Consider the following 19,604-nt stretch of genomic DNA (forward strand, 5'->3'; position numbering starts at 1 on the left):
TGGACCGTGGGCGAAATGTTGGAAGTTTAGCGGTGGTGTGCCATAGCCTATGGACTCTGCTAGTGACACTACCTGAATCAGTAGAAAACATGTTTTAGAAAACATGTTTAGGGAAAGTGTCATTGGACTCTGAAAACTGTCCTATACTTGAAATACTAATATTTAAAAGAATTGGAATACCAATTTTTAGAATAACATTATAAACTGTAACTATATGACTGAGGTTACCCGTAATATAGCAAGATTTGGAACCGATATATACTAATTATTTGAATACTATACAATATAATCCATTTCTTTCACATTTTTACTATATGACATATCATTTTGTTATTTTTTGTAAACCATGACACGACACGTCATAGAATATTTAGAATATTGTAACACCATACACAATTCACTTAACAAATGTTGATTTTCTTACACGCCCTGTATCTCTATCAACTCTCACTACACAACTGCTCAGCTTCTCGATTTACCTGTACCTAAATGCTGGTCTCATGGCATGCACAGAATGTCTCTCTGTCCGATTGAATGTCTTCGATGGACTAATTAGCTATTCCAATTACTCTAAATCTCTAATTACCAAATATCCTAATTACCCAATGTACAATGAACCAATATATAAATAATTTCTTTTACATTGTTATATCATGACGTATTCATTGTTATTATAACTTGGAAAATGTATACGTGTTTTAAAACTTGTTAAGATTCCCACAGGTACATGTGCTCCAAAATCCATCTTTCGTTCTTTTTGTTGCTCTTGAGCCATCAAGAACAACATACTTTGCGACGGTGTTGTCTGGTATGACAGCGGTTGGTAATATTTTCTTAATTTCTGCGCGTATTCGTTTAATGTCGGTTTCGACTTGCACCACATTCAGGTTTATATTGGGGTCCAACAAAATTTCCTGTTCACCTGGAAAATGCGAATATGGCTGTATATCCGTCCCTCTTGCGTTTTTTATATGAATGAACGATTTTCCTTTTGGTGCTAAAAGGAACTGGACAGCGACACCTGGTTTGGTTGTTGTGCTGGCAAATTGATTGAACGAGAACGGTTTACCCAGCGTAACAGCTGCACAATGACAACCACGGTAAAGGCTTTTGAAATCTTTAGGCCCAAGAAGAACAAGACCTTTGCTCAGTAATGCAGCCATTTCACTCCAAATGGGAGAAGGCCTTCCACTTCTAAGGTTTGTGTTTAAAGTGTCGTATAAAGGTTTTCCGGTACTGCCCACGTATGCCTTGCAATCTTGGGTGTATATATTGACCAACTGGACAGCTTTTTGAATATCCTGGTTATACGTACTAAATCGAGTATTTTTTTTCTTTGCTAAGTTTAAACACGAAGGATCAGTTGGGAACAATTTCTTGAAAAAATTGTCGACTTCGGTGCTGTAGGAAACTGCAGCAATTGAACAAGAAAATGCATGTAATTAAAACAGCATTAATTTTTAAAATAAAATTGCATTACTACCATTAGCTATTTTTCATAACTTTTATGAAATTTATAATATTTTAACTGCAACACTAAAATCAATATTATATAGTTTAGCTGTATTCGTTCTTGCAATGATATGGTATTTGATTGTTTAAATTATTATATAAATAAAGTTTTGGATAAAGTATTAAAAAATATAAACTGCATGCGTGTATTTATAATAGACTATAAAATCAGTATATATATTCGTCGAGTGAAGAATCGACTATATAGATCATAGAATGTGTCAACTCGATTTTATGATGACTCGGAAAGTTTATATTGTTCATTAAGAGCCACTGAGTGACCAGTTCATCACTTTGCTGTCCTGTATTTATATAATATAGGCCAATTTGGTTATAGAATGGTCTTATGGTCATAAAATAGTGCCCTCTGCCTCTGGAAGATCGAAACATATATGTAGGGTTTCACCGAATCGTTCTGCAGACAGTTATATATATACATGCATATGAAACTCTTCTCGCACACTATATCTGTTATCAATCTGTAATCTGTGATAATACTTAATTGTTATATACCTATACCTTTATTAATATAAGTTTTATAAAAGCGTCATGTTAACTGGGACAGAGACCTTTGCAGACGCACAGAGACGTTGAAAGAGTATACATGCATGCATGCAAACCCCCTAAACCTATAATATATAACGCAAACAAAGCGGATCACTAAGTACGTACCAACTCTAGTTCTCCTCTCAAGACTGAAATCACTTTTCAGGCTTCGACTTTCGCCCGAATTTACTGTGTATAAAAGGAGCACAAAGTACAGTGCTTTTGAGAATACCATCTTTAAAATGAAAGTTACTTAATTGATTTAATATCTTCGCCTTGTTTCCAAAGTGGAAGAAAACAGCCTCTCCTTAATAGGCTTGATACAAAGTGAAGAATGTCGCGTGATCTGATTTGTGATCTGATTTATGTTGGGTGATCTTTTGTGACTTCACGCCCTTTGCTTGCCAGCCGTTTAACTGGTACTATATATGAACATAAATATATATGTGGAGAAATAGCTTATGAGTATGTCATGTCAAACTGAAATTAATACACATATAAATTTTTATTATTTAGTTTCAGCAGCTTTTACAATTATATATATTTATATATGTGCATGTGCATGGGCAGGCGTCAAAATGATATTCTAGGCAAAAACGATTTTTAAAACGCTCGAAAACGACGCTCGTGTCAGACAGCCTTAAAATCCGTGAAAATACGAACTTTTTACGAAGTTTTTATTTTTCTAATCGTTCTATAGTTTAGTGAAATACTAAGTGGTTTCCGTAATAACAAATAATGCAAACATATGTGAGTAGGGATTTTTTGTTAATTTGCACGTGGTTGGAAGTTGAAGTTTATATTATACGTATATAAGGCCTGATTCCACGGGTGCTTTTTCTCTGCGAAATGCGAAATATTTAGCCTGTTTCTTTTAAATTGTGATCACTCGAAGAAATCAATTCTGCTTGATTGCTCACAATTCAAAAGAAGCAGTCGAAATATTCGCATTTCGCTTGAAAATTTCGTCTGTGGAATCAGGGCTTCAGTCACATTCCATTGCATGTATATCACGTTCGAGTTAAATCGTCAATTTGATTCACAATGATCTAATGACAGATAAGCACCGGGAGTTCAGTTTAACCTTTCAGTTCCAACCTATATTGTGATTGCGCACTTTTTCGGCAATCTTTCATTTCACGTTTTTTTTATTTAACGTAGCTTTTATTGACGCATTTCGCGTATTTCAGTTTAAGTTTCATAAGGGCTGTTCACATGAGCCCGGTTACCCGAGATTCAACAAAGCGTGAGGGGACTTTGAGGTATTGGAATAAGTCTTTATGACAACAAACAAGCACATGCTCAACCTTGTATCCATATCAACACAGCGAAATTACCCTGGGAGTGGAGTAGCCCTTAACTGACCCGTTAGATCAATTTTTTTAGTGACAGGGTTCTGCATGAGATTAGTGTTTTTAATTCGTTTCAACGATTTGCCATTGTAGACAGAGGTTGGCTGGGTTTAAACCTCGATATCGAGCTAGGCAAATTCACATTTCTGTGTTGGTTTGCGGAATTTAAAGGCGAGCTTAATCGAGATGTTCACGCGATTACGATACGAACTTTGTTTGTAACTTATTCTATTTTTATAATTCTTATACTGATTTTATTGTAATATATACTTATATGCATGTATTATTGTAATAATGAATTCTATACAGGACCTGCCTGAAAACCATGCACGTATGTGATGGGAGCTTTCTGTGTAAATATTACTATAATGTAATACTAATAATTTTGTAGCCGATGGCGCCCTAAAATCACAATCCCTGTGTTTGTTCCATCAACCTCGTTCCCAGGTTTTCTTCGCTGGAAAAGGCAAAGCCTACAGGAAAGGTGCAGTACCGTTACACAGCTGCGAAAATCTAGCAGATTCATGTGACGTATTGCAGCACCATTTTGTATTTGCTGGTGAATTTGTAAGAAATCCACACTCTTAGATGAGCCGGTGGGCAAGTTCTTTTCCACTTTCCCTCTGCTTCTCTTTAGTAGATTTCGTGACATCCTACGATAATCTTATAGGATTAAAAAGTGTCTTGAAATGACCCTTTTTAGAGTTTGAAGCTGTTTGTCACAACTCCATTTAACACTGCATGTATCTTTATAGAGTCCGAATTTTGTCATACAGCTAAATAAACTTTTAATAGTGCATGTAGCATTATACAACATAATTGCGCGTATATGATGTATATCTGCGATTTCAATAGATTCTGTCAGTTCGCACTTTTTGACCTTTCAAAGCATTGTGCACAAGTAAAACTAAATCGAGTTCAGGTTTTAGCCTTTTAAACGTTTGGCAGTGTTGAGATCCAACTTGACAAGAATATGCTGAAATATTAAGATTAGCCCTCTTTTGCAATTATAGACATGAAACGTGATGCTGAAATGACCTATTAAATAAGTCTACAAATTCGCACGTTTTTACTGGCAAGTCGCCATAACGAACGGAAACCAAAACTGGCAGAAGGTATCAAATAGATTTATATTTTTTCATCAGTTTTAGTCATGTCGGGTTTTTTAACTACTTAAATCGATACAGTGCTTGAATCCCGATAACAACGTCACACAGTCATTGTATGAAGTACATCCCACTTATGCACGTTATGGTATAATGGTATTAAAATCGCGCCCCATGCAACGCTGCCTATCTGAATATGAATGGTTAAACCTGTCTGAATATGAATAGGGATGGATACATTTATACGCATGATGGGTCGGGTAATGCTGAACCCTAAGCCTGAAAAAGAAATCGTAATTATTACGATAATCATTTGTTTATTTTCTCTTATAAGCCTTGTTCCGTCCTTGACCATGTTGATATTTGAGGAACTCGTCTGATTTATCCGTCCAAATTCGAATTTAAGATGAGTTTCTGGTCCAGACGGGGGTTTCTCGTCCAACTTACCCGTCTGTTTAGACGGGAGAATTCGGACGATAAACCAGACAGAATTCACACCAGACCAGTATCCCGTCTAAGACGCAGATAAGCTATATATATATATATATATATATATATATATATATATATATATATATATATATATATATATATATATATATTATCTTTCTCATCTGTGGTCTAAGACGAGTTTCCCGTCTCTAATATATATATTCGGCTAATAGAGGATGCAAAACGAGGTAATTGATATGCGGGGGGCGGTTCTATATATATAGGAGTTATAGTGACAGAATTGACCAATCAAAGTCGCGTGTGTCCTAAGTTAGCTAGCTTAGCAGACTGTGTGCATGGTACATTAGTGATTAGTGAGCCTCAGCTTGATGTCGTCAGCTGTTGAATGCGCCTTCCTTTTGTCACCGCGACGTACTCAAAAATGCTGATTCATTAAAATGCTGCTTCTGATTATATGTTACGAATCCGTCTTGCGCAACGATGTATATGTTCTTATAGGTTTTATATTTACGATTCTTCGCATTAGCGAAGTTCAGATTTTGCTGGTTGATCTGATAGACCTATCGTTATTTGATTGGTTTATGTTCCCTCGAAAGTAGTGGAGGTCAAATCTCAACCCATGCATACAGGGTCAAAAAATGCAAATATATGTTCATTGAGTCACTTGGAAGTTGGAACTTTAACTTTGGTTCCTCGTGCTAATTCTAGAAATTCAACAGACATCTCTTTTACACATTATTTAAATTATATTTCTACTTTTATGATAACTATAAATATATTCACAAAACGTCAAATGTTGGGTAAATTATTACGCCAACAATGCCTGAATCTTGATACCCAATTATAAGAAAAATGCAAATACTCCAGAGGCCTTGTCCAAGGCTAAAAGCTATTAAACAAGCCACGGCCTCACCCTGTTGTGAATTAACCGTTTTTGGAAATCGTTCGCGGCCGAAGCTTTTTATCAATATCGCTTGCATAAATGGCGCATATATAGCTAATGTCTGAAATTATCATAGCAATCCAACAGATCTTCCTAGTGTGCCAACACAGGTACCAAGTAGGAGTATCAACAGACAGTAGAATGTCAGTGAAAACCTGAGGGTAAAATGTTCTGAAACAACCTGTGAGAAAAAAGCGAAAAAAAAATTAAATTTTGTCTGTCATATAAGTCAGAATAAGATAACCACAACGATTATTCCTTATACCTCTTTATACACAGAATAAAAACTCGTAGGTTTGTATTCTGTGCTTTATATATGAAGCCCAGTTACATTTTAGCAATATTAAAATCACCAATTGTTTTAAATCAGACACTTTTGGAATACCTTAGGTGTCAATGGAAAACTGTCTAAAGAACGCAATGATCTCTGTTTTTGCAAGGCGTCCTGATTTCCAAAATGGCTGTTTTCCGCGTGAATTACAAGTTTGGTTGAATTGGATAGCTCAATATTGCGAACACTACCAAAGAAATCTGTCACAAGAACCTATGGGAATTGAATGAAAACGAAAAATAATTCAAGGTATAAAGACGTTTTACACTGAAACAGTTGCAAACAATTGCAAACTCATAGTGATTGCAAACTTCGTGAATAAACAACTTCATGGAAGTAAAAGTAGTCTACCTCTTGGATTTCTCTTGGGAACAGATCTATTCTTGTACTGGGAGTAGACTGGACTAATCTTGGTGTACAATACTGAAACTGAAAGAGTTAAAAGACCAACAGTCTATAAGAAGTCCATTGAGGAAGAAATTGTTAACAATTTACAAGAAGCCCATTCATTGTTATAATGGAAATTACGACAAGTAAAGCATCATCATACCAACTGGCCAATGGTTGCTCTACTGTTAGGCTCAACTTGCTCCAAGAATTGTAGAACATAATATGTGTATCGGTCAACAACATACACACCTATCTCTGGATCACTATGATGCTAGCAAATTAACAAAAGAAAAAACCCATTTTCACTTCATGCTTTACTTTACTATCTCCGATTTCAAAGATTTTCTCTGGAAAACATCCAGTCATACTAGATAACCTGGACTTACAGACAAAGAATCTTCTCCAACTTTACTGCTTCCAACAGCAAGAATATTTGGGGAGTAAAATTGTTGATGCATCGATCCTGCTTGGCATGTGTCAACCATGAAGAATATCTCATGGTACCTGAAGAAAAAATGTTGAAGTATACCATATCCAATCCATAATACCAAAGAGATACTCGATTCTATCTCTACCCTAAATCTTGCACCTTTCTTTTTGCCACATCTGTTCAAAGGCATCTGCCAACTCAATGTTTGATATTTCTTCTGAATCTTGAAATTTTAAGAATCCATCACCACCATGACCAGTCATATATACTAGAATATTACTTCTATCATCAGAAAGTAACCTTTTGGACCGTGGAACACTTGCTGGCAAACGCCCTAGATAAACATCAAAATTTTTCAACAAATTCACTGGGAGACATTTTAAGAGATTGTAATTTAGAGAATGTGTATAAAGATATATAAAGAAGGATAACATATTCTCACAAAAATTGTAAGATTATTGTATCAAGATGAGCTAGATACATTAATGATGTTCTACTATAACATTAATTAGATTATTAATGTTAATTAATGATAATTAACGTTAATTAACACATCTATAAATACCTGTGATAACTCGGATGAAGTTTTCCACAGTGACTTCATACCCCCTGTAATCAACTTCAACATCATCACCATAAACATTTGTTTGTTGATTTGAATTGCTAAACACAGTCCCTATTATATTGAATATATTTCAGTAATGGTATTACAGTATATTATTAGGCCATTAGGGTTATGAGTGCATGTTTAAGAAATCAAACTAATGTTAAATTATTTCTTTACCTGGCCTGGGATTTCTAGCATTGCAAGCCATGTCATCTGCTAACATCAAAATAATGTGACTAAACAATGGACAAAAATGAGCTTTTAAATGCAATATACAGATGTTGCATACAGATGGTGAATTACTGTATCAAATGTGGTTCAGCTATTGAAACTCAAACATTCCACTAGTTTTACCTATCTGGAATTCCCAATTGTTTAACACTCCTATATATTGCCAAGCTATTAGCAACATGGCGATAGTTGAACCAAAATCGTGAGGTACAAACCTTGAAAAAATTAAGAATAAACTCAGAGAACAGTTATAATCACAAATACCTTGTAGTGTTTCACAATGGGGACAGAAATTATAAAGGCATAAATGTTTACAGAGGTGACACAGCCCTAAATATTACACAAGACACAAGAATCTGATCCAGTGTACTTTCGCCGTATTGTACCATTAAATATCAGACTGCTAAGTGGATTAGAGATTGCATCAATAGTGTCCCAATACAGCCCATACACGCGTAAGCGATCTCGGTGACGAGTCGGTGTGAGTTGGTGAAATGTTTTTTAAAATTAAAAGAACATACTATAACAGCCCAGTTGTTGGTGTGCTTTGATGAGAATGCTTTAGACAAGTCAGGAGTGGCACTATAAACATGGCAAAACAAGAATATAAACAAATAACCAAGAAAAGTTAAATTTTTCCACGCCTTGTCGGCCGCCATGTTGAAAAATTTATCTTGATCATCGGAATTACTCGCTTTCGATTTCGTCACGAAGCCGTCCGACTCAATTTTTTGGTGAAATTTGATCTTTCATACATTTGTAGTAAAAATAAATCACGCTTGAAAAAGTTACAGATTGGTAAAATTTTACAGAAATTTTACAGTTTTTGCCGTTACATATCAAAATATTTTCTTGAAAGAGTTTAGGAAGATCATTGCCAGATTCTAAAATGATTAATAAATATTCGAAAATGATTAGTCTAATAGTTACAAGTGTTCCAGTTTCCATGGCAGCATGGCAAGGTTACGGTCAAATTTTAACAACAAAATATTTTGGCACATTCAACTTTTATGATCTTTCGATCTCACACACGGCAAAATGACGACTAGAGATGCCAAAGAGTATATGAACAAATTAGAAATACCACAGCTTTTTGAAGTAAGGTTTCCTTATAAATCATAGTTTGATTTGATTTTGATTTCACATGTTATATGTTCGAGAGGATTTTTTATCATGTATGTATTTAGTACTAATTGTTACCTTGATTAAGGCTTGAGCGAGCCAGACTGACAAAACGCGTTTTCTCAAGATTAAGAGTGTGGTTTTGTACTAAATCCAGAATGTAAACGGTCCTCTAGCAGGGTATTCAGAATAACTGCCTAGCCTAAAGTAAACGCTAACTGGGTTTAATTGTTCCTTTTGCTGTTTTTTTGCACGGCTTGTCCTTGTGTCTTAGCGTAAGCATTTCTTTGCAACAACGGGATGTTTAATTCAAATACCCAGATTACCAGTACTGGTATTACCATTTTGATTACCATTTTCAGCTTATATATCAGTATTGCTTTGTTCTCAAATCTCAGATCATTTCTACTTTGACGTAGTATTTCTACCAGGTTTTTTTTATATATAATAGTAATACAAACAGTCTACATAGATTACAATTGCAGGTGCATTTATATTACGTCTGCTCGTAAAAATGAACCTACAGCAAATTTCATCTATTGTTTTTGTAGAGTATGCTTACTGGTTTGCTGTACAACAAACCAGATGACCACTTGCAATTTCTTGGAGACTGTATCAATTCTGCAAAACAAATTCCCAACCTAAAATGGGACAGTTTTCTTGACCATAGCAAGAAACCATTGCCTGCCATCCCAAGAGCGTCAGATGGTCCAATTCGATCAGAAAGTTTTGGCCTCTCAGATGAGCCAGTGTTCCCAACATTTAAAACTGAGCCAGTACTTGAAATGAAACTTCAAACAAAACTTCCAGCTATCAGGAAAGACAGTGAAGATGATGTACCAGTAGAAAGCAATCACATTTCTTATGAACAGACTGTAAATGAGCATTTTCTTAATGGAGAAAGTGGACTTCAATTTAAGGAAAATCAATTTACAAACCAGACTGTTATTTTTGTGCTTGGTGAGTTAAACACATATCTTTGGAGCCAGTTAGATCATTGTTACTGAACTCTCCCTGCATGACCCTGGTACTGGGGGGAACATTCCAGTTTTGTCTAAAGATCTGGGTCCAATAAAAAATGAAGCACAGCTAGGGACAAAACTAGATGCAGTAATAGCCTTCTGAAGTGCTTACGTCACACAGTTTTCTATCTATACAATTTTGTCCCACTTGTTTCCCAGATTGCATTGCGATTCATTGTTCGAGACCGACATGACGTAAGCACCTCAAAGGTCTATTGGAGGTGCATATTCATGTGTTTTGTCTGGGCCCGATGTTTTTTTTTTTTTTTGTATGTATATCTACAGTACATATGTTATTTTCAAATGAAATTTGTGGGGTGCAGAACAGAGTATTGTATTTCGAAACTTTGAGATTCCTGAATTTTCCCATGGATAGTGCTACCAAACTCCATACTTTTGCCCATGAAAGGCTTCCACTGCAGCCTTCTTTAGCCAAGTCCGACACTTCCAGACTGCCATGCAGTGACCAATAACTATGCCTATATACATGCATTTTTAAATTGATGAACTAGGTGGACCAGGATCAGGCAAGGGAACACAATGTGAAAAGATTGTGAAGCATTTTGGGCTAACACATCTGTCTGCCGGTGAGCTTTTAAGGGAGGAAGTTGCAAGAAATACTGGAAGGGCTGCCTTGATCGCTGAGTTTATTAAAGAAGGAAAAATTGTTCCTCAGGTAGGATATACTATATAATTGGATTTGGGGTACATGCCTGTATTTTTTTGGAGTTAATATATAATAGTGGAAAGTTTGTTTGAGGGTGTTACCGTATACATGTTTCACATGCAGATTCCACAATGCATTTATGTAAGCTGATGTCGCCTCTTGACTGTAGGAAATTACTATTGAACTCCTGAAAGATGCTATGTTGAAACATTCTGAGAGTCCAGGATTTCTAATTGATGGTTTTCCACGAGAGGTTGATCAAGGAAGCCAGTTTGAAAATGAGGTACGTATATTATTAGCTATATATGGTATAAGGTTTTTCATAGCATCCCATCAACTATTGTTTTTATGGTAAATTTAGTTCATTGCATTGCTTACTCTGCATAAGTAAGTTCTCAGTCCTGAGTTCTATCTGAAGACTGGAGTTTTCTTTTTTTTGCACCTTTTGTATTCATTATTTCCATTTATTATTTTTCCTGATCTATTCCATAATTGTCACTAATTACTTTAAATTTTAGGTGACTAAATGCGACTTTGTGTTGTTCTTTGAATGTTCTGAAGAAGTGATGGAGGATCGTCTTTTAAAACGTGGTGAAACCAGCGGTAGAACAGATGATAATGCTGACACAATTAAAAAACGATTTGACACTTTTATTGGAAAAACTTTGCCTGTTGTTCAACATTATGAAACAATTGATAAACTTAAGAAGGTTTGCAACGCTACATTGTTCTGTTGTTTTCGTTGTTCTTATTGCTGCTATTCTCTTTGTTGTTGTTCTTGCTGTTCTCTTTGTTGTTTTGTTTTTGTTGTTGTTTCTGAGTGTTGTTTCCGAGTGTTGTTGTTCTATGTTTTCCTCGTTCTGGTTGTTCTCGTGATATCTCTTTGTTTATACTGTTTTCCTTGTTATTGGTTTCATTTATGTTGTTTTTGTGTTGTTTTTTTTCCTCAGTTCAATGATTTCAGTTGCTGTCCTCCTGTTCATTCTTGCTGTTATTTTCTTCGTTGTCTTAGCTAATGTATAGTGTTAATGTTACTGTTGTAGTTCTCAAGTTATTGTTGTGTTTTCTGTATCAGGACTGAGTACCATTGCTATATGTCCAGCACTGTTACTGTTGTTGTTCTTAAGTCATTGTTGTATTTTCTATATATCATGGACTAGGTCGACGCTTGTCGTGATGTTGACGATGTTTTCCAATCAGTTTGTGAAATTTTCAACGCAGAAAAGATTTTGCCAAAGAAAGAACGGATATCAAGTACGACATTCGCGACCATTCAAAGACAAATATGAGTCATATTTTTGAGGTTGAGCATTTCTTTTTGTATAATTTTTATTCAAGGTGATGAAGCTGTAGACGATTCTTCCCAAAATTTCAGAGGACAAAGGATACTTTTTGTACTAGGTATAAAGTTACTATAAACCTAGCTGTTATGTTAATTAAAGTTACCTTCAGTCAGACGTAATACACATAGAGAGCACAGATGGTGAAGACACGATGTATCTATAGCTACATTACATATTGGCTCACACCTGCATTATCTAACGCATTGTATCAGCTGACATTACCCTAATATACTATAAAGTACGTGTTTTACCTATAGATCGAGAAAAATCGTTACTTACAGTAGGCCAAGCTTACATTAGGTTAGGCATGAAAAGAGCGACGTTTGACCTAGGCCTTTGGCTATATTGGGCTATGTTTATGATGAACACAGTCATGTTTGAATACCCATTCTTTCTATTGAAATGTTTCTTTGCAAGATGCGAGACACCGCCCTTGATTCAAACATGCCGATACACGATATTTTATAGACATCGATAGTCCCATGACTCCCATCTATCATGCAGAATTTCTGCAAAGAGTCTTTATCTCTTTTTTAGGGGGTCCAGGGTCAGGTAAAGGCACTCAATGCGAGAAGATAGTGGAGAAATTTGGTTATACACATCTCTCTACTGGCGACTTATTGCGGGTTGAAGTCGAGAAAGATACAGAGAGAGCCAGAATGATGAATGAGATGATGAAAGAAGGAAAACTAGTCCCGCAAGTAAGTATAGATGCATCAGTTTAAGTTAATTTTAATTTTAATAATAAAGTTAGTTTATTCAAGAAAAATATCCCAATCCTGATTTCCACCGACAACGCAGACATGATTGACAGCCAAGCACAAAGTATAAAACCATCACACATCTCCCGCCTGGGTGATAATATTCGATAGTTCAGTATAAGTAGAAGACTTCAATTGCTAAGACAAAACATTTTTCATTTATCTTTCAATTAGACAATCATTGTCGAGTTATTGAGAGACGCAATGCTGGAACATCCCGACAGTCCAGGATTTCTCATTGATGGTTTTCCAAGAGAATTGGGTCAAGCTAAACAGTTTGAAAACGAGGTTAGTGGACTTTATTCACTGAATGAAACAAAGTGTTTATATGGAGCGAGTTATCCCGGCTAGGCGAGGTGAAAACTGCATATAATGAAAGACTAATCAGGTCAAACCTTTGTTGTGATGCGCTTTTTCCCTTGCCTCGCCTGGATAATTAAACTCGCTCCATGTCAACAGGCCCTAATTTTTTGATGCAGTATTGTTCACACTGAAAACTAGTCGACCATAGCGAGAAAGATGGCGGAATGCACATTATAGTAATTAAACGGCATCGTGTGTGTGATAGTTAGAGACTTCCCGAGTTTCCGGTCATCTATACTTACATAATAATGTCTTTTAAACTTCTCAGCTCGCGCTTTGTGACCGGGTGGTGTTTTTCGAATGCTCTGAGGAAGTGATGGAAGAAAGATTATTGAAACGAGGCGAAACAAGTGGACGGACCGACGATAATTCAGAAACAATCAAAAAAAGGTTTCAAACCTATATTGAGAAGACGTTGCCAGTCATTGAACATTATGAAACACTTGATAAAGTCAAAAAGGTTTGTCCCATTTGTGTTAGCAGATCAATCGTTGAATTTTACAACTGGAATAAGATTTAAGATTTTAACGCGAACCACAGAATAGACATCATAGTATAATATCAATTCTGTGGCCGAAATGAGTGCGACATTCAATCGCCAAACCTATTACCGCGCATTATGTTCAAAAGAGGCTAAAATTCTGATCAGATTGGTCGTGTATTTTGGAGTAAACTACGATTTAATTACAGTATCCAAATTACTTCGATGAAATAATAATATTTTCTTTCAAGATGAAAATTAAGAAAACTCTACCGGTCCCCGATCTTTTATGGCCTAAAAAATAGCCATAACTTTAATCATGCACGTGCAAAACGTTGTTGTTTTATAGATCGATGCTACACGTGATGTGGATGAAGTTTTCCAAGATGTTTGTTCAATGTTTGACGAACTAGCAAGACCTTTGCCTGGCTTTGACAAGAATGAAACTGGTGGTAAGTTTTGTAACTAGTCTTAGCTATATGAAAATGCGAATGAAAAAAATGAGAGAAATTGAGAAGTTATCTCGAGATGGCTGAGGAAATATATCATTTTTGCACCATATTGCGGAGGAGTGAAGGGTTTGTTAGGAATTGGTCATCATTTGGAAATTCTTGTGTACCTGATCAATGAGCTACGGAGACTACAAGAGTTTTAAAAAGCTAGAATTAGCTCTCTGATGTTTATTTTTTTCCAGAAATAGCTATAATAAAACATGCGTTCATATCACCATGCATGCTAACCAATATAAAACCGTTTTGACAGGCGTTGCAAGTGACCGATTAAAAGTGGCAAGTGATCCTGAACACGCGGATACAAACATCAAGGACGCCGTAACAGATCTGCTTGCCCACATGGAGAAATATGAAGAAAAAGAGGGAGGTGGTGAAGTGGAGAACAAGGGTGAATATGTTGCTAACAAGACTGAGCAACTCGTGGTTGAGCCTATAATCACCGCTGAAGAACTGGTGCCTTTGGGAACTTTGACAACATCCTTACCGACTGAGAAGAGCTTGTTGGACGCTCGCATTGTTTTTGTTATTGGTAAACTGAATTGTCTATTTTTATTTTATTTGGCATTCTCTTTAGTCCTAGGATCCAACACGCGCGCAGGCATAGATTGAATAAGAGTTCAAAACTGAACCTTATAAAAACTGGAACGATAACTGATGGTTATACGGCTATATACGGTTACCGAATTTGAGCCCGAGTTATGCATATATCACTGCCAGTTTCTTCCTAATACCGTGAGCAATAGAATGGACTGGTAATTAATTGGGCTTCAATGGTTTTCCGAGTTGTCGTTCCAATTAAGATAGAGTTCACTGCGGTTCAAAGAAAAAACAAAATCCAAAAAACCTTACTTCAGTGATGTCATTAGGTTCGATAATGCTTGACGAGAAATTGTACCCTGGCGTGTAATATAACGAAATTATCTTCTTTTGTTAGGTGGTCCTGGGTGTGGAAAAGGGACACAATGTGCGAAAATTGTTGAGGAATTCCATTATACCCACTTATCCACCGGTGACCTGTTAAGATCTGAAGTGTCCTCAGGTTCCGAACGAGGTCAGAAATTAAACACTATAATGGAGAAAGGAGAACTCGTGCCCATGGTAGGTTTAGCAGGAAAGCACCACAGCTAGGGGAGCGGTCGAGCAGACAAACCAGTTATGAGAAAATGGTAATACAAAGCATTTCCCAATGATTTCAAATGCTTGCCGTCTTTTTAGGAAACTGTTCTGGAACTTCTAAGGGATGCAATAATAAAGCAACCGAACACAAATGGATTTCTCATCGATGGTTTTCCCAGAGAAATGGAGCAGGCAGTCCAGTTTGAAAACGAGGCAAGAATTTGATATTTACTGATTTAAGCTTAGCCTAAGCACTAAGCACTGATTTGAAAATTGATCTGTGACTGGATATAAAGCACCTATAATGACATACAAAGAACTTTTTTTGATGCTGGAAGTTTTCTAGTGTGACCATCTGTGAACATTTTTCAAATCGTTGGTAAACGAATTAGTTTTGTAGAGACTTCATGTGTCTCTCTAAGCGTAATCTGAGACATAAGCGTAATCTAAGGTGTTGATGGTACGAGGTAACATGTTATTTATCCGCTAATATATAATGGGGGCACTGGCGAAACTGATATTTGTACAAATTTATAATTTCTTTTCAATAACTATTTCGAAAGCCCTTATATATACAAGCCTTTATGTTCGCTTTACCACAATAGATTTATGGGTGTCACATCATATTGATAAAGTTGCATTCAACTGAATATTCCATATCCATCTTTCCACAGATTGCTTTATGCGAGCGTGCTCTGTACTTTGAGTGTTCTGCGGAGACAATGACAGCAAGATTATTAAAGCGAGCTGAGAGCAGTGGTCGTGTTGACGACAATGAAGAAACTATCAAGAAACGTCTGGAGACATTTTTTGAACAGACTTTACCTGTTGTAGAACATTTCGAAGAGAAGGGAACTTTACACAAGGTACACACAATTGTTTAGTTATCACGAGTTTGTGAAAGAGCGATTAACGTGACTTCGTATATTTAGTGCATGCATGCATGTTTCTCCCCAGTAACATTGATTTTGCCACACAGTATAATAATATCGTGCAATCCGTTGGTTTTACCGTTTTACTTGTATCGACCATTATAATTTCCGAAGTACTTTCGAACTGAATTCATAATCATGAGTGGGAGAACAACTTCGTATCCAAGATCTACTGTATACTCTGTATGGATCGTCTGGGGTGTGACAAAGCAAACCCCGCGTACAAGGTTGAGACTATCTCCAAGGGCGTAGGAAGCATCCAGAGGTTGGGGGGGGGGGGCACCAGCTTCTAGAGGCACTTAATTTTGGTTAATGAAAATGGCGGTTAAAATATATATATAGGGAAGGTTTGATTCAGGGACCGCCGACCGCAGAGCAATTGTCGTATTTATTGGGCTGCGTATTGCTACGGGGGTCCGGGGGCATGCTCCCCAGAGAAAATTTTGAGAGTAAAGGCCACTGAAATGGCCGCAAATCCCTCTCAATTAAGGATTATTGGGAAATAGTAGATACTTTTTTGTTTCTTTTCGCTTCCAAAAAGGCATTTTTTTCACAAAAAGGGCACTTTTGGTCCCTTGAAAAATCTTCGGGGGGGCACGTGCCCCCAGTGCCCCCCCCCCTTTTCCTACGCCACTGACTATCTCTGTTAGAGTTACATATCTTTCTACACATAAGTACATGGTTTTTCCTGTGCAGCAACACTTGCAGGGGAGTACTTCAAAGTTTTCACACGTCATACGCTGTTCTTTTTCATTAGATTCCAGCTGAAGGAAACGCTGATGAAATTTTTGTTCAAGTCAAAGAGATTTTTGATGGTCTCCCGCAACGTGAATAAACCAAATATGGTTGCATGTAAGTGGATAGAAAAGGCAACTTAAGGTACACCAAATTATTCAGTTTTTAAATATACAATGCACAACATAAAAGCGAAGACGTTAGCCTGTAACATTGTAGCCTGCCAGAAAATACGGGACGGCACAAGCTTCCGTTCGCCAATTCACAGCCTATATATACTGGGAATGATTTCTGAAAGTCCATCATGACGTCTGAGAGCATCATTTCAAGGCGTAATCACCGTAATGCTTTGCATGGAATTCGTTTGGCACACCAGTTCATGTCATAATTGAATAAACACTTCGCCAAACAGTTATACCCATTGAAAAGTTCCATAGATTTTCACGAAAAAGCCTGGGTATGAATTTGCGTCTTACCGCTTGTATATATAACATAACTTAACTATACCATACATACCACGTGCACTCTTAGTCTTGCTCCACATCATTGATATAGGAACCTAGTTGTGATAAAATATGCATGGTCGTGTATATACCGCGCAATGGGGGGCTCACCGAAGCCAAGAACCTTCCCAAACATTTTAATATGCGAGTATGACGAATTCTATCAATTACACCACTCATTGATTATTATAATTTATGTTAACTGTTGAATCTCAATATATGTATATAATATTACACGCAATCTAGAAGTAGTCGTTTTGCTGAACAAGAAATACGAGTTTTATATATATATATATATATATATATATATATATATATATATATATATATATATATATATATATATATATATATATACACCCATTTGCAAAAACGTTGGCCGCAGATAGATAGATAGATAGATACTCGAAGTCTAATTAGAATTGCATATGAATACATTTGCATGGGATTTCAATCATATTACACAACATATGCAATTCTAATTAGATTTCGGGTATCTATCTATATATCTATCTGCGGCCAACGTTTTTGCAAACGGGTGTATATATATATATATATATATATATATATATATATATAAATATATATAACTGATGTTTTTGCCGTCCCTGGAATTTTGTCGCAATTGTTTTAGAAATTTCAATGCGGTTTGGGGATGTTTTTAGCCTCCTCCGATCCTCAGGCATCACGTTTAAATTGGCAGGCGGGCGAAAAAATCTTTATACGCTTAGCTTATCAGATGCTAGGAGTGTTTTTTTAAATTTTTTTAAAATCATGAAAAATAATTGAAATTTCAAGCGTTTCAAGCAAAGTAATTATTTGCGTGACAAACAGTTTTTTGACCGTAAACTTTGGTCTGATGTGCAATCTCTTATTAAGACCAAGTGATATGAAAACAGTTTATCGGAAATGTGGCTGTGGGAAGAAAGCAAATGAATGGTAGTGCATGTAATTCATAATAATAAATTTTAATATCTTGTGTGAATTTCTTACTCTTCTGCAATAAAGATTAAAGCCTAAAACTATAGGAAACAAAATTAAGGACTAATACTGTCGTAAAAGGCATAAAGAGTATTCAATATCAGGAAAACTGTAGAAAGGAGGGCTACTTGAAATGAATGTATGATATGAAGACATTGAGGTTAACAAGGAGGAATATTTTGTTTTTGAACTAATCCGCACATTTGTTTACATTTTTCAGGCTAAGCCAATCAGAATTCCTAAATTTTTAATACTTCATGTAAAATAACAAATGATGTAACTTTTTACCGGAAGTAGTCAAGATTTATGCATTCTGATTGGCTTACTGAAAATGTAAACAAATTTGTTATTGGTCTAAAACGAAATTCCCTGAAGATTGTATCAAATGACATCTATTATTTACTGGTGTCAATCACATCTTCTATTCGGGATCTCTACGCACCTTCAATGAACCATAGTTCACAAGGAAAAGAACCGCAAACTGATTTAACGAAATGAAACAGTATATAATAATTGGCATTTTCATCCATGTACGTGTACACGATGGTAATGGTGTTTTTCTGCCATGAAATATTCCTTGTATTTGCATGTCCATTGCTTGGTACACACCTTGCGACCAGGACCATGATTAGTGCGGCCGGATTGGTCACATGACACACAGCGCATAGGACGTCGTGGTTGTGACCCTGGTCGTGACCAATGGTGGGATGTCTGTGGAAAGATGGGTGTGGAACGTCATCACTGCCGGATATTCAGCACCGTTTATTCGGCTGCGCTAACTCTGCTGGTCAGTCATATTTTTATCATAGATAGAATTCCGTTTCAAACATTCATTGTGAGATCTGCCTGCCTGAGCTATGAAGCAATATGAATATTCAAAAATGTATTATTGGTATAAAATCTATTATTGCAACTGCTTTGGTATTGTAGGCCAGTGGATCTGGAATTTTAATGGTTTTTTACGGATCTAATATTCTTCTTTATTAATCATCTTGCATTCGAGTGAAAGGTGTTGATATATAGTTCAGTGTCTTGATTCTGCTACCTCATCCGCACGCCCTTTTTCTGGGCAAATTTGCAGTTCTCCTGAGCGCCTGCGGAGTTACATGAAGTATTGCATATGGTTCACGTGATATAAGATGGTGTAAGAATGATAAAACACATG

The 19,604-nt window shown here is 36.3% G+C and overlaps 3 protein-coding genes across 3 annotated transcripts; 1 reads left to right on the plus strand and 2 right to left on the minus strand.

Annotated features, from left to right (window-relative positions):
• Positions 1-47: 47 nt before the first annotated feature.
• Positions 48-2,319, minus strand: LOC114530967. Its single transcript, XM_028552593.1, has 2 exons — positions 2,185-2,319; positions 48-1,411 (listed from the first exon to the last, which is right to left on the minus strand). Exons 1-2 carry the CDS (start codon positions 2,291-2,293, stop codon positions 699-701), a joined length of 822 nt encoding a protein of 273 aa, XP_028408394.1. The 5' UTR covers positions 2,294-2,319; the 3' UTR covers positions 48-698.
• A 3,179-nt stretch (positions 2,320-5,498) lies between these two features.
• Positions 5,499-8,616, minus strand: LOC114530920 (GPI-anchor transamidase-like). Its single transcript, XM_028552541.1, has 10 exons — positions 8,423-8,616; positions 8,025-8,116; positions 7,848-7,906; positions 7,629-7,739; positions 7,223-7,397; positions 7,020-7,137; positions 6,794-6,904; positions 6,595-6,672; positions 6,298-6,456; positions 5,499-6,093 (listed from the first exon to the last, which is right to left on the minus strand). Exons 1-10 carry the CDS (start codon positions 8,558-8,560, stop codon positions 5,983-5,985), a joined length of 1,152 nt encoding a protein of 383 aa, XP_028408342.1. The 5' UTR covers positions 8,561-8,616; the 3' UTR covers positions 5,499-5,982.
• Positions 8,617-8,870: 254 nt separating this feature from the next.
• On the plus strand, positions 8,871-17,738 carry LOC114530919 (adenylate kinase isoenzyme 5-like). The gene is made up of 16 exons (XM_028552540.1): positions 8,871-8,999; positions 9,575-9,983; positions 10,558-10,721; positions 10,882-10,995; positions 11,231-11,422; positions 11,873-11,966; positions 12,051-12,113; positions 12,593-12,756; positions 12,991-13,104; positions 13,448-13,639; positions 14,010-14,112; positions 14,423-14,701; positions 15,107-15,270; positions 15,388-15,501; positions 15,963-16,154; positions 16,978-17,738. The coding sequence occupies exons 1-16, from the start codon at positions 8,940-8,942 to the stop codon at positions 17,053-17,055; spliced, it is 2,496 nt and encodes an 831-aa protein (XP_028408341.1). The 5' UTR covers positions 8,871-8,939; the 3' UTR covers positions 17,056-17,738.
• Positions 17,739-19,604: the final 1,866 nt, after the last annotated feature.

The sequence above is a fragment of the Dendronephthya gigantea genome, unplaced genomic scaffold, assembly GCF_004324835.1.
Source record: "Dendronephthya gigantea isolate DGI-Jeju-01 unplaced genomic scaffold, DenGig_1.0 000067F, whole genome shotgun sequence".
In the NCBI taxonomy this organism is placed as follows: Eukaryota; Metazoa; Cnidaria; class Anthozoa; order Malacalcyonacea; family Nephtheidae; genus Dendronephthya; species Dendronephthya gigantea.

Coding starts and splice junctions, on each gene's coding strand:
- LOC114530920 (XM_028552541.1), bottom strand. CDS start 8,560: ATGGCGGCCGACAAGGCGTGGAAAAATTTAACTTTTCTTGGTTATTTG. Junction 6,905..7,019: donor TTGGAGAAGATTCTTTGTCT/GTAAGTCCAGGT, acceptor TTAATTTGCTAG/CATCATAGTGATCCAGAGAT. Junction 6,457..6,594: donor TCCCAAGAGAAATCCAAGAG/GTAGACTACTTT, acceptor CAATTCCCATAG/GTTCTTGTGACAGATTTCTT.
- LOC114530967 (XM_028552593.1), bottom strand. CDS start 2,293: ATGGTATTCTCAAAAGCACTGTACTTTGTGCTCCTTTTATACACAGTA. Junction 1,412..2,184: donor TGAGAGGAGAACTAGAGTTG/GTACGTACTTAG, acceptor CAATTGCTGCAG/TTTCCTACAGCACCGAAGTC.
- LOC114530919 (XM_028552540.1), top strand. CDS start 8,940: ATGACGACTAGAGATGCCAAAGAGTATATGAACAAATTAGAAATACCA. Junction 9,984..10,557: donor GACTGTTATTTTTGTGCTTG/GTGAGTTAAACA, acceptor TTGATGAACTAG/GTGGACCAGGATCAGGCAAG. Junction 10,722..10,881: donor AAGGAAAAATTGTTCCTCAG/GTAGGATATACT, acceptor TCTTGACTGTAG/GAAATTACTATTGAACTCCT.